Source organism: Pavona decussata, unplaced genomic scaffold (genome assembly GCF_977016875.1).
Source record: "Pavona decussata unplaced genomic scaffold, jaPavDecu1.1 SCAFFOLD_110, whole genome shotgun sequence".
Lineage (NCBI taxonomy): Eukaryota > Metazoa > Cnidaria > Anthozoa > Scleractinia > Agariciidae > Pavona > Pavona decussata.
This window is the reverse complement of record NW_028145524.1, coordinates 473,231-500,150: the sequence shown is the minus strand read 5'-3', so window position 1 is coordinate 500,150 and position 26,920 is coordinate 473,231. Positions and strand designations below refer to the sequence as shown.

The window sequence follows — 26,920 nt, the reverse complement described above, 5'->3', positions numbered from 1 at the left end:
ACTAGTCAACGTGAAAACAAATGTGTATTTATTAATGTGCCTGTTGTGGCATTTAAATAGCACAATAATATATTTTGTTAAGACTAAAGCTGTAAGTAATTTTGATTTTATGCTACCGACTAAACGCATTTCATCAGAGATCGATGAATTCAACTCACGGTTGTAAAATGAGCTTCGCCATTTTATTCTTACTTTATATCAATAGATTGTCAAGATGGTTAGCTGAGAAGAATAAAGAAACTCCGGCATTCCACTGGGGAACATATGCATTGACGTTGCAACATCATACAAGGTTGTCTTGTCACTAAGCCTGGTGTCCATACATAATAATGGCAAAGGATCAACCTCGTTATCGTTCCCTGAAAACGAGGTTGCGCTAATGATCACAGACAAACGATTGTCTACTTTCGGAGCTCGGCAAGTGCAATCCAAAACTGCACTTGATTTTCAGGTTTTCGCGGCCAATCGGCTCCCCGTCCCTCGGGATCAGAAACACAACACGAACGTCACGTTCATTTATAGACTTTGTATGGGAAGAAGAAGGAAGCCTTCTTCTAGCTTCTGTAGTGAAACAACACAGAAAGTAAAACTCACTTTAAATGAACATAAATGCTGTGGGAGAGAAATGGATACAGAAGGAAAAGGCCTTTCCTGAAGGTTATTTTGTGGGATGAAGACGATCAAACTGATTCTTGTAAATCTGATCGCCCACGACTTGTTCCCGGCTCAGTCGGCAGAGGAGCGGACGACCGAATCCGGAGGTCGTAGCTTCGATTCCCGCCGAAGTCGGAGATTTTTTTCCTTGCCTCGTGTGATCTCCCACCTAGCAGTAGGGCTAACGCTCAGCGGAAATTCATGGGTTCACTTGGGCACCCGCACACTGTAGTTAATCAGTGTCCATCATTTGTGTCCTCAGTGCTACCGATACAACATTCATTTATACCCTTAAATTCAAACAGGTCTCGTAAGCTTGTCTCAGCCTGAGGAAGGTATCTTTGCACGTGTTGTGGTTCTGATCCCGCAATGACGTGGAGGGGGGGGGGGGGGGGGGGAAGAATGAAAGGTCGCGAAAAAAGCCGCGAAAAACAATTGCAAAAATTTGAAAATAAAAGTGAAATTTTGGATGCCACTTAGCGAGCACCGTATTTTACTTGCACTATTGCAAGTCATCGCCAAAGATCCCAAAAGAAAGTGATTTATTTCTTCCTACATACTTCATGAAAGCGAAATTGGCCGAACATGAAGTATTGCGGCAAGTGTTTTGATCGCAACGCATTTTCTCCTTATGATCGCAGACGCTCGCCGGAGATAGAAAATGGTTATCGCCAGCGATCACGATCGCAGAAGTTTTCTAGTGATCAACATATAATTTCTCCACAATATATCAATACATAGTCGAGCAGACGGATGAGGAGAAGATATAAAAAATCTGAATTCGTGTGCAAGTAAATTCCAGTAATAAACATACAATTTCCTCAGAGTATCAGTTCATTGTTAACGATGGAGGTGACCAGGGGCCCATTTCTCGAAAGTCCCGGTAACTTACCGGGCCCGATTAGTGTCTCTGGTGATAAATGTTTCTTCGCAAAAGTCAACTTTTGTTAGCTTTGAATACTAAATTTAAAATCTTATAATTCTATGAAAACATTGGTAAAGAACCATGTCTGTAATTACTGTGTAATCGACGAAAAGACATTTAAAAATATACTTATCGGGCCCGGTAAGTTACCGGGACTTTCGAGAAACGGGCCCCTGACCACGAATTCGCATAAGCCAATTTTTTTTAAAGAACTCTAAGACGTCAGCAATGAGAAATTGTTTTTGTGTAGAAGATACAATCTTGGACAGAATAAAAAACGAAACTAACCCCTCCCCCCTCAACCCCAACAACAATGATGAATTCGCACGCAAAACAAAACGCGCTATTTTTCCACCATTGAAATTGAAGGGGGGGGGGGGGGGAGGGAGGGGCGGTCTCAACTTTTTTTTTGAATTGTCCAAGGTTGTAGGTCGCCGATTATGTAACGCAAGGCGAAAGTGTCACGTAAGGTTAAGCTGAATGATTTTCAGCCGTAGATGACGATATGATGCGACCCAACTCATCATTTACAATTTACAACATTTACAATTACAAAGCATATAACTAAGTATACAACTTGGATTTTAGCTCCGCTGTGATATAAACCACTAAAAATGCAAATCGATACAAGCGAGCGAGAGGGCTACAAGTACTTTCTTTGATTAGTTAAGGATGAAACCATTTTGTTTTAAACGGGGGGAGGGGTCGGCGGCGGCTGTTGGGTAAATCCTGCAATCTTTTTTACAAAGCCGTTTCGCAAGAGAAACACAATAAGGCAGATCATACAAAGCAAAGAAATATCTTGAAAACTAGTGAAAATTCCTGCAAAGCTTTTCGTCCCGACAAAAAACCGGGCAACGAAAAAGTTCACAATCCTCTTTTTGTACCACAGAACTTTTTGTACCACAGAACAACGCAAAAAATGCGGGCTGTTTTACAGTCTAAACAATTGAACGCGTAGGGGTCCTTTTGACACTCAAATGAAAACCGCTCCGATATACAATGCGTGAAATATTTAGTCCCACTTGTACCAGTTTCTACTCCTTTGTAGCGCTTCTTTCCATTCGTCAAATGACTTGAGATACCTATCTTTTACGGAAGCTTTGGGCTGGAACAGCGCTTGAGAACAACGAATAGCTTTCAACTCATCACGCGATTTCCATACGCCTGAAATGAGAAGGATTAAGATTAAAAACTGACGACGTTTGAACTAAAATTTTCTTATAAATTTATACTGCCTGGAAACTAGAAATTGAGGTAATCACACTGGTTAATCACAACTCAAAGGCGTGAATCAATGCGCTAATATCATGGAGCGTTAATATCCTTTTATAAGATATTAATGAAGTGGTTGTAAGTTGCAACCTCGTTACCAGGATCCCTCCCTTCACATCCTTGGGAGCGTGGTTGTCGTAAGTTGGTACTCAAATACTAAGCGGTCACCCTCTGTTCCGACGAAGTCACTTCTAAGTTCAAGTCCCCAACATTGTTTCCCTTACTACTGTAAATGAGACCAATATTTAGCGGTCTTCTCCCTATTTGATGCCAGTCACGGTCATCTTTTACAAAGTCCCAAATAGTGTATGTCTTCAACTGTGTTAAACGGTCATTTCGTAAAGGTGATCATAGGAACACTTATTAAATGTGGCCACACTGGTAAACAATTGACAATTACCCTGCGAAATCGCGAGGAATATCGCCTGATACTTAGCTGACGAGGTTGTTGGCTGAGTTGGCTAAAATCAGGGAATATTCCGCAAGATTGAGCAGGATAATTGTTATATTATTGAACACATTGATAACAAAGCACAGTTTTATTGCAAAAAAGTTGGAGACGATCTTTAAATTGCAATTTTTCTCCCCGACCCACGAAATCACGTATATCGCAGGATATCTGTTGACTACGGACGGCGAATATTCAGTGCACCAAGACCATATCTGGGTAGTGTTGCAATGCGTTGAGTGATAAATACCTCTTAGTAACCGAGTTCGAGGTACGTACCATAAGCTACGGACCGAGTTTTTTCCCGTTGATTTATGGCCCAAGCGCGAAGCGCGAGGAACATAAAGCCGCGGCCACACGAGCGATTTTTTGCTCGCGCAGGTGATGCGATTTTTTCAAATTTTGTCGCGTCGCCTGCGCGAGATGAAAATCGCACGTGTGGCCACCCTCGAACTAGCGACGCGACAGGTGAAAAATCGCAAGAAAAAAGTCGCCAGAATTGAAATTTTCGCGACAAAATCGCAGGGATAGTCGCCCGTGTAGCCACCCTGCAACTTTTTGCCCGCGCTTGTGATGCAACTAAAGAGTATTTAGCCAATGAGATTACAGGACGAAATCGAGATTCCGGTTTCAGCAAAAACAACAATGGCGGACGAAGACAAAAAATTCGGTGACGAAGAAACAATTAAACTGATTAAATTCATTGAGCAGAACCCAGACATGCTCAAGTCATCCAACAGAACTGTCAGGGCACAGTTGAAAGAGCGGCTTCGGGAGCATTTGGGTAAGTTTCTTACGTTTTAACGCGAGTAAGATCTAGCTTATCAGTTTTGCAGCTTTGCAAAACTTTGACACGGTTGACAGGCTACTGTTAATTGCTCGGGCAACGAGCCGCCTGCGTCATTTGCATTTAGAAAATGGAAAAAATTAAAAGTTCACGCATCGTGTCAGGCAACAGTACCTCAAAAGAGTTGACTGTCTTCGCTTTTTACGTCTAGGAAACCTGTATTCAGTGCCCGTGATCGAAAAAAAAATACACAATCTTCGCACGTGCATGAGAAGGATCGTGAAGAAAGAATTCGAAGTTGACCAAGACTCCTTGAATGACAGTGACGGTACCAAAAAAACATCCTCAAAGGAATGGAAATTTTATAATGCCATGTTATTCATGAAAAAGGATATAGAGGAAGATTTAGAAAAGGAGAGGGCAAAAGGTGAGAAGGAGATAACGAATGAGGAGAAAGCGACTGTTATAGAGTTTTACAAAAATACGCCACACCTGTGGGATGCAAGCCTTAAGGAATACCGAGACCGTGACCAGAGAAGAGCGTCAATGGAGAGGCTGTCGAAAGAGTTGGACGACAAGTATACCGTTAAAGACCTTGCAGAAACGTGGCATAAGTTATCAACCCACTTTCAACGCGAGTCAGTGAAGCAGGAGAGTTCACTCAAATCAGGTGCCGGGAAAGAAGATGTCTATGAGTCAGATTGGCCTTTTTTTTCCTCCCTCAAGTTTATTAAAGACAAAACAGAACCAGAGAAGGGCGTTTCCAACACCTTTGACCATGTTGCACCGTTGAACGATAAAAAGACCCCTACAAAACGAAAGCGGGAAGAAGAAAAGGAAAATTCAATGGAAATTACAAAAATGAAAGTGCTGGAGGCCCTGTTATCCAGGCTAAGCGACAACAAAGGGACAACAAGTGGAGGAATGAGTTGGAAAAATGGCTATGAAGCTGGATTCCAAGCTGGCTTCCAGCAAGGTATTGCTTTATGCAGCCAGCTTCAAATCCAGCAAGCCCAACCGAAGCCTCCATTGCAATCCCTTTATCCGAGTCCATTGCAACACACAGTCCCATTCTCCTCTCTACCAGCTACGTACATTTCTCAGAATCTGCGTCATGAGCAGCAGAAGCTTGGCGAAACAGCCCCAAGTACAAGCCAAGACAATACTGAACCACCATTGAAAACAATTGACCTTTCAGAGATTGATTGGAACTTGTAGCTCCTGTTTATGGTCAGTGTTTGTTAAAGTGACTTTACGTGCTTGAATAACATATACGAGAATGTAGGAATGACTTGCGTGAACATAAAGTCAAAGCGCTAAACCTTTTCAATTTACGCAAGCCATTTTATACATTTTTGTTGTGTTTTATTTATGGACTCAAGCCATTCCAATTCATGTGCTTGAGCTGACCTGCGTACCCTTTTTTTTTTTTACGTATCAGTGAAGAATTCTTATGAGAGAAAGCTTTTGTTCCAAATACAGATCCATTTTTTAAAATCAAACTTCATTGATTTGTATTCACGGATATTGAAGAGCTGTTTTTTTATAGCAGAAAATACAAGGACCTTCACATTTTTAAGGCCTCTGTTCAAATTAAAGGCGGAAATTCTTTTACGCGGGACATTTTGTGGTATGGGAATGTGTTGATTAGCCCGTTTATGTTTACTCATTAACCTTTTATTTGTAATAATTCAACCAGAGCTTTCTTAAAATGGATAGTTTGGTCTTACAAAGGCTGAGTACAAAGTAATCATTTGCTTTCTTTAGTACATAATATTTGTATATAACAGTCTTTCTCTGGAAGATATTTGTAAGGTTATTTTACATGAAGCAATTTCAACATGACATGGCTTGGCATACACTTTTAAACAAATTGCCATTTTCTGTAACATATTAAGAGTTTTTACGTAAAACTATTAATTCGATCACAGGATATCTTGGTATACAAATTATTAAACAAAATTGCCATTTCCTGTATGATATTTCAAGTTTGTTACAGAAAGCTGTTTCAGCACAAGAAAGCTTGGCAAGCAATAATATTGAATGATTTAAATATACATATTGAAAGTTCAATGTTGTCTTGTGGATACTTGAAAAAAATCTGAGTGCTCCTAACTAGGAGTCAAACCTATATGACCCTCTCATAAGTTTGGATGCTCTTCTACTGAGCTATAGGAGATTCATGGTGTCATTGAAGTTTATGGCAGATGTTTACCCTGGTAAATTGAGACATGAGCTTTTTTACTTAGCCATTTCAGTACAGGACACCTTGCAATACAATGCTTAACAATTTAAGTATGAACATTTGAACCCTTAATAATCATGGCCCATTGCAAAATAGCCCACTTTGAAAAAGAGTGATGGCCTGGGTCGAGAGAAGCTGCCCAAGCGATTGTGGGATTGTTTGGGGGGACGATAACAATAGCCATCGTCCCCCCAAACAATCCCACAATCACTTGGGCAGTTACTCTCGACCCAGGCCATCACTCTTTTTCAAAGTGGGCTATTCCAAATTTCAAATTTCATATGCAAATTTCAATAAATTAAGCTCACTCTTTTAATCTTGAGGCTCCTGGGAAGGAAGTCATATAGGAATCATTATTTTATACCCAATAACGTGGAGGCCATGTTTATTGCTTAAATAAGTTGATAGAAATTAAGTAAGTAACTGCTCTATAATATATATACCAAAATTTCTGAAATCTGGTGGAGAGCATCTCAATTTATCCCAAATGTAGTGCAGAAATGTGAAATTAAGTGCAGAAAGTTGAAATAAGTGCAACAAAGGTGAAATTAAAATGATAGACAGCTACATGAATTTGCAAACGGGCTGTCTCAAAACAAAATGGCTAACAGGTTTGGAGAGAGAATAACAGCATTTTAATTGAAAGTTTAAAGGGAAATGCAAAGAAAGCCAATCAAGCTTAACATTTTTAAGACCAATCAAATACATGTAGGCGGGTCATTAGCTGACGGACAAGAAATTAACAAAAGCTCATTTGAAATTTTTGTATGTATATTATTGACAAGTAATCACATGATCTTTTACATGCAATTTGGAATAAATGAGCACTTGTAAAATTTTACAAATTTGTGGTCTTTTAAAATTTACGAGTGCTCATTTTTTATTCCAAATTACACATAAAAAATCGTGAATACTTGTCAATAATATACACACAAAAATTTCAAATTAGCTTTTGTTTATTTCTTATCCATTAGCTAATGACCCGCCTACATGTATTTGATTGGTTTCAAAAATGTTAAGCTTGATTGACATACATCTTCATACATACAGAAAAAATGCTAAAAATACTCAAGAATTTTGTTGAGTGCCTCGGGTTCATAATCTTCAATATTTTGGTCGTAGCCCTTCTGTGCTGTCCAAGACCTCCAAACTTTTAGCCTGTTGTTTATGCTTTGTTGAGTTTCTTTGCATTTTCCCACTTTCAATTAAAATGCTGTTACTCTCTCCAAACCTGTTTGCCATTTTGTTTTGAGACAGCCCATTTGCAAATTTGTGTACCTGTCAATCATTTTAATTTCACCTTTGTTGCACTTAATTCAACTTTCTGCACTCTGCACTACATTTGGGATAAATTGAGATGCTCTACACCTATCAGATTGCAGAAATTTTGGTTTATATATTATTAGAGCAGTTACTTACTTAATTTCCATCAACTTAAAGCAATAAACATGAAATCTACACCAGCGTGAATGGTGGAGGTCATATAGGGGTCTCTGTTGAGGGTTATATAGATATGCTAGAAAGTGCGTAATTGCGTTTTTAACTTTTCCTAAATTTGAAAAGGAAAATGTGCATAAACTAGCTTGAAAAATGTACAGACAAATGTATGGAAAAGTAAAAACCTTAATCACACACTTTTTAGCCCAGCTGTATCCCTCAACTTTAATCACAAAAATGCTTGGACCCCTATATTGCTTTCACTATTCAAAGTTTGTGTAGATTTCAATATTAGAGCATTTATTTGACGTTAAATATTCATGCAAACATTTTATCCCACATGCTGTTTGGCCTTTTTTGCAAAATGACAGACCTCGAGCTTAAAGTAAAAAGGTCTCTGCATTTGTTTAACCATTGGACGATTATGATTGTCACAAAATGTGTGCACTCCTCCACTGCCAAGGTACTACACCTTCCATCATGACATACTCAGTGAACTCCTTTCTGATTTCCTTAGCTTCTTGGGTGGCATTGTGGTGACCAAAATCTTCCAGATTGAGCCATGAGTTGTCTCCAGCTTGACATCCATTGTCTTCTGTGAGCTGAATCTGCCCAGCCACTGCTTCAGATCGCAACCAGTTGTGGAGTGTTATTGCTGCCAGGGTGATGGATGTTGCCCGCTGAGGCTGCAAGAGAAGAGGCTTTCTGAACACTCTCCATCTGCTTGAAAGGATACCAAATGCATTTTCGGAGATCCTTCTGCACCTTGAAAGCCTATAGTTAAAAATACGCTTCTCTTCTGTCAGTCCCAGCTGGGGGTAGGGCTTCATCATATAGGAGGTCAACCCAAATGCATCATCACCCACAAAGACATGAGGAATGCTCTTGCTCCTGCCTGGTAATGGTTTCGGAGGGGGGATTCCTAATGGGTTGTTTACATTCTCCAGTGCCTTTCGAAAACTGTTACGAGACCAGTTGCCACCATCTGACATCCTGCCGTTCATCCCAACATCAACATTTAAGAACTCGTACTCAGGTCCAACAACAGCCATTAAAATTATGCTATCGTTCCCTTTGTAGTCATGATACATTGAACCAGAATTAATGGGCTGCTCTAGTATGATCCTTTTCCCATCTATGGCACCAAGGATGTTGGGCAAGTTCCACCTTTCTTCAAATTTACCAGAAATTTGTTCCCATTCTGTTCTTGAATTTGGCGTCTTCACATAAATTGGGCCCATTTCCTCGTAGATTGCTGTGCAGACTTCGGAGATTGCCTGTGAGATCGTCGCCCTCCCAAGCCTAAACTGGAAATGCAAGGAACGGAACGACTCCCCAGTGGCCAAGAATCTTAGCGCAAGAGCACACATTTCTCCAGGCTTAATGCTTTCACGCATCACCGTGTCTCTCTTTGCCAACCTTGGGGACAAAGTGTCCACTAAGCCGTAAAATTGCGTCTTCGTCACACGCAATATCTCACGAAACGCCGGGACATCCTCGACCGAAATTTCAGTCACAAGTTGATGATAAAACCCCCGCTCTTTCCTCCTTGCGAGCCACGGACGGACCCACGTTGTTCTTTTTTTTTCTTCTTCCTTACCTTGCTTTTTCTCGTCAAGAAGAATAAAAATAGCGGATAACACAATATCGTCGTCCAAAGTGACTTCCGCCATGTTTGTTTATAGTGCCCAGGTCTCTTGACGTATGCGATTCGCGCGGCTTTCAATTTGTCGCCAAACTCGCGCTAGCATTTGTCGCTCGTGTGGCCACCCTCTCGCGCTGGCGACGCGACAAAATTTGAAAAAATCGCATCACCTGCGCGAGCAAAAAATCGCTCGTGTGGCCGCGGCTTAAATCAACGGGGAAAAACGAGGATCCGTAACTTACAATACGGACCGAGAAAACGAGGTTAATCGGGCGCGTCGAAAAGAAACCGGTTTCAAATTTAGCGTACCGTGCAGTGAAATACGGCACGCTAAGTTGACCGTACTAACTAAGAGATATAATTATACAGGTTAAACTGGACGGTCTAGTTACCAGTGGCCAGTCCTGCCAGGAATGCAGCACCTAGAGCCGACATATCGGTCTGTGATGGTCGATCTAACGTCTGACTGGTTAAGCTGCTCATCAGCTCCAACACGAAATCATTGTTAGAAATGCCACCATTGACTCTGTGAAAAGAAAACAAGTTAACAAAACAGGGAATACTATTCACATTGCTAACCCCTTTACAGGGTAAACCATTCTGTTTTCGAGGAAATATAGAATGTTCCTGGCTCTCAGACAGGAAGTAGTTCCCGCGCGTTCACGTTTCTGCGAGTTAATTCACGTTCACGCTCACGTTCGCTTTCTGATTTTAGCACTTCACCGGCATTACTATCGGAGAGCCTGGAACTGGCTAAGGAACAGAACAGTGTGGCTCAAGATCTTAAGTCTGTGAACAGAATCCTTAAGAGGTACACCCTTCAAATGAAAGCTACTGAGCAGCACTTTCCTGTGGTGCTGTTTATTATGCTGTTCAAGGTGGTTCTAACCTTGTTTGGTCTGTGGATGAAATTCGAAAGTGTGACCATTCAAATGAAAGCTACTGAGCGATACTTTCCCGTGATGCTGTTGCTACACGAGGTGGTTCTAATTTTTTAGTTTGTGGATGAAATCCTCAATTGTGACCATTCAAATAAAAGCTACTAAGCAGTACTTTCCTGTGGTGCTATTTAGTATGCTGTACAAGGTGGTTCTAACTTTTGTGTCTGTGGATGAAATCCTAAAGTGTGACCATTCAAATGAAAGCTACTGAGAAGCGCGTTCCTGTGGTGCTGTTTATTATGTTGTGCAAGATGATTAACTCCTGTGCCTGTGATCCCATTCAAATGAAAGCTATCACACAGTATAGTGTCCGGTTTCTTGCAGTATTTACGAGGAAGTCAAACAGTGAAAACTTACTTAATTGAGGACATAAGCGGGATGTGCGTCTCTTCTACCGCTGTTTCGTACAACTGGGTAAATCTGCGGAAAGTGAAACATAAGCATAAGAGATAAGTTTCTGAGCTGGATACATTTCCCGGTACATTAACGGAGCAGCATCAACTAATTTAAGCGTCACTATTGATAGCTAAAAATTTGGCTTTGGAAATAATGTGTTGGAATATGTTAAGCCTGGTGAATAAATGAGAATGATGTATTAATCAGTAAATGACAGGCAAACTCGGAAAAAAATCCGAGTGCTCCTATCAGGAGTCGAACCTAAGACCTTCCGATAACTAGTTCGGATGCTCTACCACTGAGCTTCAGGAGACTCGTGAAAGCTAAGGCCATTAAACTAGGATTGAAATGTCAATGTGTGGCATATGCGCAATGGAAATAATGTGATGGAATATTTTAAGCTCGGTGAATAAATGAGAAATTGGCTTTATTGGCCTCCTCCTCCTCCAATTAAGTTCAAGTATTAGAAAGGCTGTCAAAAAAAGAGCAGAAATCAATGTTAACTGTTAGTTCAGTTACCTAAAAGCAATTGACTCCAAAATGGCTCTCGTAATGTGATCCTTGGTTGTTGTGGATTTGATGCCCATCAGTGATACACAAGCCTTGTTATCATTTATTGGCGCCTGCAAACAGCAAAATAAGCAAACGATCAAAAGTTTGTTTTATGAGAGCCTTTAGATAAGAATAAAGACAAGTACATAACATTACATTTGTTTCACAAGAACGTCTAGTTTGGTAATTGTGACCAAACTTTTAAGAGGACAAAACAAAGATCAATAATCAATAAAAAGATTGAAGATTTAGACAAGTCAATCAGCTATGTTCTGACATTTTGAGGTTTACCGACCGAAGTCTTTAAAATATTGTTCGAGTTATCGGGGTAAGGGTAAATTCGAACCAAGGGATAGTAAAGTTCGAGTTTGCGGGGAGTTCGAGTTAGCTGATAGTAATAACTAAAACCATGCGCTCAAATCCAGGAGAAATATAATTTTGTTCGAGTTAGTGGGGTTCTACTCTACCTATGGTAGCCCTTAGACAAGCTTAAGACAATCAGTGGGCCTCCAAATCTGTTTATAAGTGGTTTATATTTTAAGTAGATAAATAGTTTTCTAGTCTGAGATGCAAGCCTTCTTGTTACCGTCAGCAGCAGACAATGTTTGGTTATGACCGTTTGGCAAAATTGAAAATTGCTTAGAACGTGGTTTTGTTAATCACCGTCTCAACTGTCTTTTAATATCTGACCCCAAGGATGTTAACCTGAGGGGCGTTTGTGAAAGACAGCGAACGCCCCAAGTGACTTGGAAGACTAACAAGAGGCAACTACAATACGAATGAGATTAGAAATAGTTTCAACCTGTAATCCGTTAAATGCAGGGATGAAATATACACCTTCTGAACCTGAAAATTAATAAAAGGGACAATATGTTTGGCAAACTTTACAACATACCGCATTTGACAGGCAGCGCTGAACATATGGAAGTTCAATCTCCAGTCTATACTTCTCTATTTATAGAAGACATTTTTACAATAAAGAGTGACTTCAACTACTGCTCTAACCAATTGACACCCGCCCTTCCATATTCATCATACTCGAGTTAAAAATACGGACAGAGGATATGTAACGATAGATGTATTTTTTTCAGTCGGTGACAAAGGCACACTCGGAAAAAGAAAATCCGAGTTCTCTCAATATGAGTCGAACCTAAGACCTTCCGATTACTAGTTTGGATGGTCTAGCAATGAGGACTGGTGTTAGAAATGTGCAAGTAATATATATATTTAGCCAAGCCTAAAAGCGGAGCGTCAATTTTTTCTCATAGCATTTATAGAAATCTGCTTATCGTATGAACGTAGTAACCTTACCAGTTCCTCATCCTTTCTGCAGTTATATATATTTTTAGTGCATACGCAGGAAACTGCCCATCAACAATAACAATAACAATAACAATAACAATAACAATGTACGTGTAATACAGAGGGCAAAATTATTTAATGCTGATTTGGTTTTCTTAAAAGCAGTTGGCGATGCAACTTCCCGCCAAACAAACGCGGGTCGCAGCACAGCTTCACACACTTAAGTTTTCCTCTGGTACGCCGTGCGAACGTACGTACGTACGTACGGTCGGACGGACGGACGGACGGACGGACGTGTCGTCATAACCTAACCAAAATTTCTGACACTGATGTATTATCAATTTTTGTTACCAATGGGGCTCCGCACAGAGCTTCGCTACAAAATGTAGTTGCAGTTGAACGCCAGTTTAAAAACTACCTACACAATTCACTTGGTGCTGACGATGACCTCCGCTCACGTTGCCTGAACGTCACTTAATGCCACCTCAAAGAGTCCTTCTCAGGACTAAAATGATGGATTCGATCAGAGAATTAACTCTGCAGTCCCTTCTCAGGACTCCTCTTACCCGGATGATCATAACTGAGGGGCTTTCTGGAAAACGGGCCGGCGTATGTCGCTTTTTTGGGCTAAAAAGTCAGTAAACGCTCCAACCTTGCCCCTTTTTAGTATGCAGTGCGGATTTTGTGTGTTAAATATGGATCCACATTTGCTCTTTACCTAACGCTGAGTTTAGAAAGACTGCTACCACATGAAAGCAAAGGAAAAACTCCATGTAAGTTAGTCTTGGCACAAAAAAAAATTGATATCTAGGGTTCAGCGCCCGAAATCTGTAGTGCATACAAAACCTTATGGAAAAAGTTCTCCAATGTACCTACTTATCACAACTTACTTTCTACAGCGAATGCAGTATCACTTGTTTGTGAAACATCATCGTAAAAACCTTGAAAAGAGAGAAAAAGTTAATTGTCTTCAAACACCACGCAACTCTACACAAAAATGAACAGCAAGTGGGGATCCCTTTAGTTTTTCGGAGAATAAAATGACAGAGAATTCAAGCAAGTTTTATTACGTGAAAAGTGCATCCTTCGGTAAAGATAGAAAATTTAATTGGCAAGAAAATGCGCGCAATTCTCTGTTAAAAAAAATTGTTTCTGTAAGGTGAATGCGAACTTGCCTAGTCCCTGTAGGACTTTCTCCCAGGCCCTCACGGTCAATTCGTTTCGGTGACATATCCGAGGCGAACGGCCAGGGAAAGGCCTCGCTTTTTCGCTCGGACCACGTGACCCGAGAAGGATTGACCGAGATGAGGCCTAGGAACTAGGCAAAATACGAACGAATTAAGAATAAAGAATAAGTTTTAAGACCTTCTTTTATTTGGTTTTCATTTACGTCAAAATTATCTATCGTAGGTCATTTTAAAGAAGCGTTTTCAGGAAAGCAATCCCATTAACTTCAACCAACTGTAAAGAAGCAAAAGAGGGGAGGGGGTGGGTTATGGCAGTCTCCAGCCAATCAGATCGCAAGAATCGTACCACGTGATTAAAATAGACCAATGGAAAATACGTCAAGCCAAAAATGTTCCCACCCATTTTTCGAGCCCATTCCATGGCAGTTCCGCAGCCTGCGGCATTTCCTTCTGCGAGGTAGACGGTCTCTCCACCCATCTTCCATCCAACAACTGGATACAGACCTGATTTGGAAAAGGAAAGAGATCGAAGGTTTGGTGGCAAGTTATGCTAACAAGTGGATAACTGGCCCAAAAAGTAAAGTTGCTTCCAATTGGCTTGCGAATGAGGCATATCAAACCCCACCTCTCCAAACATGAAGGGCTTAGTGCAGAAAGGGCCCACGTACATTTTTAGGCCAAATTTGCTGAGGTAGAATGAAAGCATTTCTGGGGTGAACTCAGTCCAACAACAAACAAATTATTGTTAAGGGCGTAAAAATTAGATGACTTGTTCCATTTTTGTTCAAACTGGGTGAAGGTTAAAATTTGGCCTAGAAATGCATATAGGCCCTTTTTGCACTAGCCTGAGTATCAGGCCTTAAAGCCTGATACTCAGGCTATTTTTACACTCAATCTTTAAATTGTTCGTTTTTGTTAAATTTGTTCGTTTGCCATGTTGCACCGTAGTTTGTACGGTTTACAACATTTGGTCAGATGAGCAAACTCTTGACAACTTGTACGCAGAAGTAATTCCCAGTCTGAAAGGCCTGGGAACAAGTGCCTAGACATCATTGTTCCCTTGAGCTAATAGAGAGATTAAGAATTACATTTACGGCAAATGGCAAACGGAAGACATGACCACGTGACCATGTTTACCCTACATGTGCTGCTCGCTGTTTTCAGTTTCTAAGTAAAATTGAGTTGTTTTGAGTTAGCATCAAAGGTCAGAACTTTACCATTGTCATCTATGTACTAATTTTTTCAAGAAAACATTAATGCTTATCTCACGTTTGGCGTTTGCCATAAACGCCTAAGTTCTCAATCTCTACTATTAGGGAGCTTAAGCAACAACGACGGCGACGGCAACGACAACGCCGCAAAACAATAGGTTTAATTAGCAAAAACAAAGGCTCTGAACGTGCGTTTTACATTTTGGCACATTTCTTTGCCGTCCTCTGCAAAACAACAACGTGAAATGACCACATTTAAGGTTTTGTGGAGAACGTGAGCACATGGCGGTGAATCTTTCGTTTTCTTTCTTAACTTGTACGCCACTCCTACCAATTTGGTTTCTGGATAGTTCGCCATTTTTGTAAAAGTTGAGCGAGTTGAAATAATCGCGAAGTAGCACAAATGAAAAAAAGATATATTTTCAGGTGACGTTTTCGTTGCCGTTGCCGTCGTCGTTGCTTAAGCTCCCTAATATTTGAGTCACTCCGCTGTGGTTGCCTTGGTAACTCAGTGCTTAGAGCAAATAACCACGAGAGCCAGGTTTTGAGTCCCACTTGGGGGCAGAGCCGAGTTTACCTCTGTGAAGATGAACTATGACTAGTATGAATATTCCGTTTTCAGTGGGGGGCGACAGGTCTACACCGTTTGCAACATCCTACATGGTTGGTCGAGAAGACAAAAGAACGAACAACTGAACAATGCTCTCAGCCCTAAATGCAGCTGCAGGTTACCAGGATTCACTTTAAAAATAGAGCTTTTGAAGGATGCAGGTATACTGTCTCAGTGATTCCTCTGACAGTGTAACCTCGTTATCATGCTCTCTTATCTTACCAGGGACGGGTGGGTGGGGTTGCCCTCCTGCTGCACAGCACCTTACCTGCCACAGAAGCATGCGGATACAAGCCTGTGTTGATATTAATAAACGAACCGGTACCCATGGTGCAGTTGACATCTCCTGCATCAAAACAACACTGGCCAAATACAGCTGCCTGTTGGTCTGCGACCTTAAATGTAATAACAAAATAACAACTTAATAAATATAAAGCTCATAGCCAGAAGGCTTTGTTTTTCTCTGCCTTGAGCTCAGACGAAAATGCTGATAATTTGATATTATAGAGTCAGGTAGTGATTAGATGACGCTAAGGAGCCCTATGTTTTTTCTATTTTATTTTGGATTATTTCGCACTTTTCGACTTGAAAACATCCGCTAAACACTCTTTTAAAATACAACGTGTATGTATCCATCTATGGCGCTACCATTCTTTGACTTGAAATTGCACTCTGTGCTTGGACAATCACATACAAGTTCCTTAAAGCCCACTGTTCACTTATCAGCAAGACGGCTGCATTTAAACCTGTTTTGAAGGTTTGGTTGACTGCAACACATGAGATACTAGACAGTGTTTATGTAACTGTTGGTCTGCGTTTCTGTAGTTCTGTTACAAAAATATACTACATTTCAATCTTCCTTGTGCTGCCTCGTTAAAAAAAACTCTGCTGGAAACAAAACGCCAATCCACCTCTAACCCTATGTTGAAGCAAATTAAAAACAATAACTTCCATTTTGGTTTTTGCAGTAAAGGGATTGTACTCAGCCAAACACAGCCCTTGAAAGAAATTCTTAATATAATTATTCTCTTACCAAGGCTCTAACGGCAATTGGTCCACCAAAAATACCTTTATGGCTTTCACAGATGCGACCACTGCGAAAAGGAAACAATAACCAATCAATTTATGCTTACACAACAACAACATTTTCGCAAAAAATTAATCTTGGCTAAATTAAATTGATTTGCAAAAGTGGTCTCCAGTGATTTTATTTCCTTGTTGTGAAGCACATTAAAAATCTCTCATCAACTGAACTCACACATCATTTCAAGTAAAAAAACCATCCTCGGGCAGCTAGTATATTAAAGGATAATGTCTGAGGCTGAAAGACTGCAAAAACTGAAAAGTTGGGTGAGAACTGTAGGCCTGTGTAAAAGCCAATATTTCAGCCAAGGACATTACCATCCAATATAATGTAGCGCGCTTGTGTCGGCTCGTGCATTAAAGAACGAGGTATATACATGTGTAGCGCGCTTGTGTCGGCTCAAGCATTAAAGAACGAGGTATATACATGTGTAGCGCGCTTGTTTCGGTTCATGGATTAAAGAACGAGTTATATTCATGTGTAGCGGACAACTACACAGGAATAGTCTCTGCAACACGTCCCGGAAAATTGTCCCCGTACATGCACGTGTCAACCTTCATACTTTCTCCCTATTCAAAGTACTCTCAATGATTTATCATGTACCTGGTTTCAATTATCTTTGGTAAGATTGACAAGGGTATGCTGAGTAAGCTTGTCATTATTGAGCTCCATTCCATCTGCCGGAAAATGAGATGAAAGAAAATTATTATTGACAAAGGAGAAAAGACCCAAATTATAAGCGTTAAGCCATGGAAAGGATAGAGGGAAACATTCAATTGCTTAGAACAAATATTGGCATTCGACTAAACAAAACAAGTATGTAATTATGAATGCAGTGAACTACATTTTAATGAAGATTGGTCTCGTAATGGGGAAAAATGTCGGTGAGTCTCTCTGGCCATAGAAAGAGTGGGTAAGAGAGGATTGCAACTAACCTGACGTTTTTTTCTTTAAGTTCTCACATTTTTGTTTTCAAATACTCGAGAAAAAAGCATGGATTTGAATGGTTCCTTTCAATTTAGTTTTTCCTCTTGCTGTTATAGAATTATTCGCAACAAAGGGAACGCATTGCTGCATGTTGCACCATTCCCACCAAAACGATAAAACTCTCTATGCCACTTCCCCTGTAATATGAGGTCTCTCTCAGGAGGGCACCTCCACCTTTTTAAGGTGGACACCCTCATAAGGTGGACATTTCTTTAGGGCAGAAACCTCTCCAAGGTGGACACCACTCTATGATGGAAACCGCTTTAAGGTGGACACCTATCCAAGATGGAAACTTCTCTAAAATGGTCACCTATTCTCCAAGGTAAACAACTCTCTAAGATGAACCCCTCTCTAAGGTGAAAAACTCTCTAAGATGGACACTTCACACCTCTCCAAGATGGACCTCTCTCTAAGGTGGACACCTCTCTAAGATGGACACCTCTCCAAGGTGGACACCTCTCTAAGATGGACACCTCTCCAAGGTGGACACCTCTCCAAGGTGGACACCTCTCCAAGGTGGACAACTCTCTAAGATGGACACCTCTCCAAGGTGGACAACTCTCTAAGATGGACACCTCTCCAAGGTGGACACCTCTCCAAGATGGACACTGGACACCTCTCTAAGATGGACACCTCTCTAAGGTGGACACCTCTCTAAGGTGACCACCTCTCTAAGGTGGAAAACTCTCGAAGGTGGACACCTCTCCAAGATGGACACCTCTTTAAGATGGACACCTCTCTAAGATGGACACCTCTCTAAGGTGGATGCCTCTCTAAGATGGACACCTCTCTAAGGTGGACACCTCTCCAAGATGGAGACCTCTCTAAGCTGGAAAACTCTCGAAGGTGGACACCTCTCCAAGATGGACACCTCTTTAAGATGGACACCTCTGTAAGATGGACACCTCTCTAAGGTGGATGCCTCTCTAAGATGGACACCTCTCTAAGGTGGACACCTCTCCAAGATGGAGACCTCTCTAAGCTAGAAAACTCTCTAAGGTGGATACCTCTCCAAGATGGACACCTCTCTAAGATGGACACCTCTCTAAGGTGGACACCTCTCTACGATGGACACCTCTCTAAGGTGGACACCTCTCTAAGGTGGACACTTCTCTAAGATGGACACCTCTTTAAGATGGACATCTCTCTAAGGTGGACACCTCTCTTAGGTGGACACCTCTCCAAGATGGACACCTCTCTAAGATGGACACCTCTCTCAGGTAAACACCTTCTTGAGGTGGACACCCTCATAAGGTGGACACTTCTTTAAAGCAGAAACCTCTCCAAGGTGGACGCCACTCTATGATGGAAGCCTCTCTAAGGTGGACACCTATCCAAGATGGAAACTTCTCTAAGATGGTCACCTATTCTCCAAGGTGAACAACTCTCTAAGATAGACCCCTCTCTAAGGTGAAAAACCCTCTAAGATGGACACTTCACACCTATCTAAGATGGACACCTTTCCAAGGTGGACACCTCTCAAAGGCAGGCAACTCTCTAGGATGGACACCTCTCTAGGGATGCCTCTCTACGACGGACACCTCTCCAAGGTGGACAACCCTCAAAAATGGACAACTCTCTAAGGTGGACACCTCTCCAAGATGGACTCCTCTCTAAGATGGACACCTCTCCAAGATGGACACCTCTCTAAGATGGACACCTCTCTAAGGTGGACACCTCTCTAAGATAGACACCTCTCTAAGGTAACCACCTCTCTAAGATGGACACCTCTCTAAGGTGGACACTTCTCCAAGATGGACACCTCCCTAAGGTGGACACCTCTCTAAGATGGACACCTCTCTCAGGTGGATGCCTCTCTAAGATGGACACCTCTATAAGGTGGACACCTCTCTAAGATGGACACCCCTCCAAGATGGAGACCTCTCTAAGCTGGAAAACTCTTGAAGGTGGACACCTCTCCAAGATGGACACCTCTCTAAGATGGACACCTCTTTAAGGTGGACACCTCTCTAAGATGGACAACTCTCTAAGGTGGACACCTCTCTAAGATGGACTCCTCTCTAAGATGGACTCCTCTCTAAGGTGGACACCTCTCTAAGATGGACACCTCTCTAAGATGGACACCTCTCTAAGGTGGACACCTCTCTAAGATGGACACCTCTCTAAGGTAGACACTTCTCTAGGGTGGACACCTCTCTAAGGTGGACACCTCTCTAAGATGGACACCTCTCTAAGATGGACAGCTCTCTAAGGTGGACACCTCTCCAAGATGGACACCTCTTTAAGATGGACACCTCTCTAAGATGGACACCTCTCTAAGGTGGACACCTCTCCAAGATGGACACCTCTCTAAGGTGGACACCTCTCTAAGATGGACACCTCTCTAAGGTGGAGACATCGCTATAATGGAGACCTCTCTAAGGTGGACACCTCTCCAAGGTGGACGCCTCTCTAAGGTGGACGCCTCTCTAAGGTGGACACCTCTCTAAGGTGGACACCTCTCCAAGATGGACACCTCTCTAAGATGGACACCTCTTTAAGGTGGACACCTCTCTAAGATGGACAACTCTCTAAGGTGGACACCTCTCTAAGATGGACTCCTCTCTAAGATGGACTCCTCTCTAAGGTGGACACCTCTCTAAGATGGACACCTCTCTAAGATGGACACCTCTCTAAGGTGGACACCTCTCTAAGATGGACACCTCTCTAAGGTAGACACTTCTCTAGGGTGGACACCTCTCTAAGGTGGACACCTCTCTAAGATGGACACCTCTCTAAGATGGACAGCTCTCTAAGGTGGACACCTCTCCAAGATGGACACCTCTTTAAGATGGACACCTCTCTAAGATGGACACCTCTCTAAGGTGGACACCTCTCCAAGATGGACACCTCTCTAAGGTGGACACCTCTCTAAGGTGGAGACATCGCTATAATGGAGACCTCTCTAAGGTGGACACCTCTCCAAGGTGGACGCCTCTCTAAGGTGGACGCCTCTCTAAGGTGGACACCTCTCTAAGGTGGACACCTCTCCAAGATGGACACCTCTCTAAGGTGGAGACATCGCTATAATGGAGACCTCTCTAAGGTGGACACCTCTCCAAGGTGGACGCCTCTCTAAGGTGGACGCCTCTCTAAAGTGGACACCTCTCTAAGGTGGACACCTCTCCAAGATGGACACCTCTCTAAGGTGGACACCTCTTTAAGATGGACACCTCTCTAAGGTTGCCACCTCTCTAAGGTGGACACCTCTCCAAGATGGACACCTATCTAAGATGGATATCTCTCTAAGATGGACACCTCCCTAAGATGGACACCTCTCTAAGGTGAATGCCTCTCTTAGATGGACACTTCTCTTTGGCGGACACCCCGCTATGATGGAGACCTCTCTAAGCTGGAAAACTCTCTAAGGTGGACACCTCACACCTATCTAAGATGGACACCTCTTCAGGTTGGACATCTCCCTTACATGGACACCTCTCTAAGGTGGATCCCTCTCTAAGGTGGACACCTCTCTAAGATGGACACCTCTCTTAGTTGGAAAACTCTCTAAGAAGGAAACCTCTCTAAGGTGGACAACTCTCTGGGATGGACACCTCTCTAAGGTGGACAACTCTCTAAGATGGACACCTCTTCAGGTTGGACAACTCTCTTAGATAGACACTTCTCTAAGATGGACACCCCTGTAAGTTGGGCACCTCTCTAAAATGGACAATGGACACAACTCTAAGGTTGACTCCTCTCCAAGGTGGACGACTCTCTTGGATAGACACCTCTCTAAGGTGGAACATTTCTGTGATGGACACCTGTCTCAGGTGGACACCTCCAGGTTAGACACCTCTTGCAGATGGACGATTTTCTATGATGGACACCTCTCTAAGATGGACCCCTCTCCAAGGTGGACACCTTTCTAAGATGGACACCTCTCCAAGGGGGACAGCTCTCTAAGGTGGACCCTTTCTATGATGGACACCTCTCTAAGATGGGCCCCTTTCCAAGGTGGAGAACTCTCTAAGATGGACTTCTCTCCAAGGTGGACACCTCTCTAAGGTGGATCCTTTCTATGATGGACACCTGTCTCAGGTGGACACCTATCTAGGATGGACATTTCACTAAAATGGACACCTCTATCATTCAGATGAACAGATTGCAGACAAAGTTGCACACTTACTATAAAAGGATCAAACATGCCGGTGCTGCTTGCATTAGAGTAATCAGTCACATGAAACTGACCTAAAAACAGTCAGAGTAAATTAATACAATGTTATTATGGTTTTCAATCAAGTGCAAGATTGCCTACCTAAACCCCTTTCTGCATTTGCATTTAAGAAAATAAGAAAAACATTTTCCATGTCTACATAGAATTATTTTAATTTTGGGGAATGGAATTTTGGGAAAAAGGTAAATTGTCAGTTGCGTGAACACAAGCTGTAGGCAAGTCTTCCAACAGCGATGCTAACTCCTTCCAGGGTTTAAAAAATGGATAAAATGTTTTCCATTTCAATTAGAAAATAAAGAATCTTCAAGCCTAAGTGACCCATATGACTGGAGCTTAATCTAGTTTCCAATCGTATCAAGCAACGGAAAAGGTTCTCCCCCCACCCCACAGTTTCACACCATCATCATCATCATCATCATCATCATCATCATCATCACCATCATTATTCCTGTACTTATTGTCACTCGATGGAAAGCAAAACGATAATACAGAGATCAACGTAGCCTGATTAAACCACCAACTCTCTGATCTTCTTGACCAAATGCCCAGTCAAACTCTAACACACTTCTGCTGCACTACCTTACTTCTCCAGTATTTAGAAAGTAGTCCATCAGAAATTTAGATTGTTCCTATAGAGTTGTACGTGCACCCCTTTCAGGCTGTTTCTTCATTGTGTATACAGCTATTTCAATTAACATTGTCAGATTAAAATCAAGCTAAAAGACAAGGCCGCAATGTTTTGTGGGATTATTTTTTATGAATAATTTCATCAAAATCATCCCTGCACGTGCAGGTCATTGTACTGCTAATTACAACCTATTGTTTTCTCCAGGCATGACTGATTTTGATGAATTTATTCATAAAAATCCCACGTAAACTTTCTTGTCTTTTAGCTTCATGCTTTGAACCAACAACGTTAGTTGAAATGACTTTATAGAGTTTTTTTTCATAAAGCTTGAAGTACAGTAGCTGTTATATACTCAGGGAACATAGAAATGATGTATCAGGATTGATCAATAATTATTGTTAAAGTTTCTACATCATTGGAAATACATGTAGTTGCAGACATATTGTTACAATCAGATGTAATTGAGTACCTTTTGTTAATTTCCAGATGAGCCAAGAGTCAATAGTTCCAAAAGCTAGCACGCCAAGATCAGCCTTCTTTGCAAGCTACAGTGTATAAATGAGATGATTTGCACAGCTAAAGAATTGAAGATATTGTTTAATACTACTTAACATCACTTCTTTGCAGGGCTGGAAAAAGGGGTAATTTGTAGATCTGGCAAAATACACATCAGACACCACTAGCATTATCTAGAGATGACCTCACATCAGGATACAAGATTATTTAAAGATCTGATGAGGTACTTACCTCAGGATGAGTTTTGAGTAACCAGTGAAGTCTTATTGAAACCTGGCAATGATGCATATAATTAATCATTGTTGGCTATAATGATATTGCAAACACTGAAGGCATAATGTATAAACCGTATGCAAAAATGACTGACATTTTAATATTCTTTTGTTTGTATTCAAATTAGACTCACTAGCCCCATCCAAGGTAAAATATTCTGTTGATATTAATTGAACTCAAGAATGAGGCTAGTGAGGCTAATTTGACTGCAGACAAAAGAATATTAAAATGCCAGCCATTTTTGCATTAGGTGTATAGCTGGATACAAAACAATCAGTAATTTATTATTAAACACATAAAATTAATGGTAAGTAGGCATGCACATGTAGTGACTGGAACATCTTCAGTTATGATAGTAAATCAACTTACATGCTGTGTTGAAAAACTAATCACACTTCCAGCAAGATATTTCTTTTGTCTTGAAATCATGTGAAGGAATTTAGAACCAATGTTAAGACTCTAAACAAAGAAAGACGAATGAGAGTTCAAGCTGTTAAATATAATTATATTTAATGTTACATACTGTACATTTGAAACAGAAACAGCTTGCTTGAACAGCTTTATACAAACCTTGAGTGTGATTGATTTGTTCCAACTCTCCACGTAACTGTGTGACCTCATGTCTTGCCAGCTAATAAAGTTATGGTAAGGACGGCCAGTCTGCCTGGATAAACAAAACACAAGCTGTCAACCTTACCATGGTATTAAAATGTCATCTTAATTAACCATCATTACTATAATCACAACCTGACCACCAACATCATCATCATCATAATAATTTTATTATTTATTAAACTATCCTCACAATAATCATCATCATCATAAATCATCACCATCATCATTATCAACATGACCATCATCATCATCATCATCATCATCAATATCATCATCATCATCATCATCATCATCATCATCATCATCATCATCGTAATCGCCATCATCAACATCTTCATCATCCTCAATAATGGTCATCGCTTAATCCTCACCATCATTTTTATCGTTACCTTGAGTTCACCATTCAACACCACCACCACCACCAAGACCATTACATATTAAGTATATTTTTATCATTACAATCATCATCACCATCATCATGAAAATCTGTTTTTTCTGATACTTTGTACACCATTAGCTGACAAAATAGGTCCTACTACTGTTAAATACACACATGATATGTATAGCTTCCATTGATAATGATTTTAAATGGTAAATCTTTAAATTATCATAATTATGGCATTTCTTGACGATCAACAGGCTCCAAACTTAGCAAGATATTATTTGGTCCCATGTACAGCTAATTACTCCTTGAAGGAAATATGGGTAATTAAAATTAATTATGTACCTGTCCCATGTTAAAAATGTGCCTCTCATGGTAGAAATGCCAAGAGCTGAGACGTCTCCTGCTTGCAGATTTGATGCTTTGATGTGGAAATGTAAACAATATCACACGTTAGTTGAAACAATAAAATTATGCAAAAAGACATGTACATTGGTCCTCAGATAAAATCTGTACACGAATGGTTGATTTAATCTACAGGGCCCACTTGTTGAGGAACTGATTAATGCCATGATTAAGAATCAACCAAGGTCTTCATGATCATCTCGCTCATTTTTTAAAAGTTCATTTTAAGCTAATGGTTAAGAAAGGTCTGAGTCAAAACTAAGGGACAAAAGTCTTTTGGAAATTTATATTTAATCTTTATTAATTAGTAATATATCAATTTTGATATATTAAAATTCTAGCTTTGCTATGGCACTTTGGGGAATAATACAAAATGAATTAATTATTCATCTCTGAGCCTCACTCTAATTTCTGTTGTTTTATTCCCCTAAGCCTTATAGCCAAGCTAGAATTGAAATATATATCAAAATAATAATTGTTCTATTAAACTTTGATCAAAGTTCATGTTTACCGAGTTGTTAAAAACCCGATTAAGCTAATCCTGGACCCTGGTCTTAAATACCCAAATCCTGAGAACCCTACATTTAGATCCTGGAAAACAATCCATGCCAGCTGCAACTTACCGTGTAGCTTGTCACATTCCCTTACACCGAACTTGTCCCAGTTTACATTGGTTTAATTTATTGAGTTATTCTTACAAGTTTAATCACTTACATGTATCTATCTTAATTGGCATGCTGTGATTGCACATATACATACATGAAATTTGTTCTGCATTACATGGGGTTGTACAAGTTTGTTTATTTACAGTGACAAACCTAATCAAATAAAGTCCCTACCTTCCATAACTTCAGTTATTACATCAACAAACTGCTCCCATAAGACATGTGGATCTATCTCTACCCATCCTGGCTGAGGATAAATAAGTTGGACCTGAAAAGAAAAGTTACAATATTAATGATGTTAACATCATCATCATCACCGTTATCATATCATCAATGTGTGGTACCACTTTGAACACATCACCTCCAAATCCAAGGTCACCATCTCTCTAACTAACAGAGCTTATTAACATCTGTACAAAGCTAGCCTGCATGCAGAGTAATCTCCTTGTATTTCCTTGCACTCAGAAAAGCCAGCCAAGAACAGTTATATACTTAGGCTACGTAGCCAGTGAGTGGGTGGGGAAGAGGAACGGGCTAGTAGGAATTGTTAACTTGTTTAAAAATGTCAGGGAGGCCCTTGTTGGAGTTAATAGCTAGTTCTTCTCAGAAGTCCAGAGTTCAACTCCTCGGATGAACTTGTAAATAGCCAACTGGCTTGCCCGGCCTGTCAGCTGGGATTTTCAACTTGTTTCCCATCGTTTGAGTGGAGTGCCTGAAAACCAGCTTCCACTATAAACAAAGCAGTTACTTTATTATTATTATTATTATTATTATTATTATTATTATTATTATTATTATTATTATTATTATTATTATTATTATTATTATTATTTATTTTACATTATCTGAGCCATGTGAAGGTCTAATGGAAAAGACAGCAACTTCTTCCACAGGCTATATACCTTGATCTTGAGACAAGTTTAACTAGTGGTCTAGATTTTAAGCATGCAACAAGTCCCCATCGATTGTGCAATCTGGTGCCTATTAATTAAAATAACAGCTGAACTATATGCTATAAAAAAGTCATTAGTCATGAATCTTTATTTAAGCAGGGTAGTCAGGTCTGCCAAAGGCTCACCCAAGCTAAAGCAACTGAATATTTTCATCCTACGTGGTATCGATATAACATAAATCCAATTCTGTTTATAATCACCCCTGGCCAATTTTTTGACCTTACAAAAGTTGCTTGCATTATGCATGTTTCCATCCACCTTGCACCGATTGCACCATGAAGAGCAATGTTTTATCGCTTGATTTTCCCTTTCACGTATACAAAGAGCTATACGCTTCGCTTCCCAACTGAATCACGCATTTACTTAACGTAACCTACCTTTCTAGTTGTGCTGTACAGAGAGATTCCCGATCTATCGAAGTGATGGCAGACAATCGTCGTAGTGCCTACGTCCACTGCAATGATATTCACTGGCGATCGATCTTTCATTTCGTCCTTAGCTCTTGCCATCTTGGAATCTCAACCCCAGAAAGAGTGCCTTTCGATTAAAATATCATGCTTTATTAACACCAAACGTCATCGATGAATATTATGAACACGTTCCGCCATCTTGAAAATCAA

General features: G+C 40.8%; 2 protein-coding genes across 2 annotated transcripts; one reads left to right on the top strand and one right to left on the bottom strand.

Moving 5' to 3' along the window:
• Positions 1-5: 5 nt before the first annotated feature.
• LOC146470830 (glycerol kinase 5-like) lies at positions 6-26,920 on the bottom strand. Its single transcript, XM_085121516.1, has 18 exons — positions 26,678-26,920; positions 25,522-25,615; positions 24,623-24,698; positions 23,851-23,944; positions 23,650-23,739; positions 23,239-23,280; positions 22,961-23,036; positions 21,816-21,877; positions 17,303-17,376; positions 16,649-16,709; positions 15,884-16,010; positions 14,194-14,298; positions 13,498-13,548; positions 12,108-12,151; positions 11,273-11,376; positions 10,715-10,777; positions 9,809-9,942; positions 6-2,746 (listed from the first exon to the last, which is right to left on the bottom strand). The coding sequence occupies exons 1-18, from the start codon at positions 26,807-26,809 to the stop codon at positions 2,595-2,597; spliced, it is 1,581 nt and encodes a 526-aa protein (XP_084977642.1). The 5' UTR covers positions 26,810-26,920; the 3' UTR covers positions 6-2,594.
• Positions 3,657-6,162, top strand: LOC146470831 (uncharacterized). The gene is made up of 2 exons (XM_085121518.1): positions 3,657-4,086; positions 4,301-6,162. Exons 1-2 carry the CDS (start codon positions 3,900-3,902, stop codon positions 5,305-5,307), a joined length of 1,194 nt encoding a protein of 397 aa, XP_084977644.1. The 5' UTR covers positions 3,657-3,899; the 3' UTR covers positions 5,308-6,162.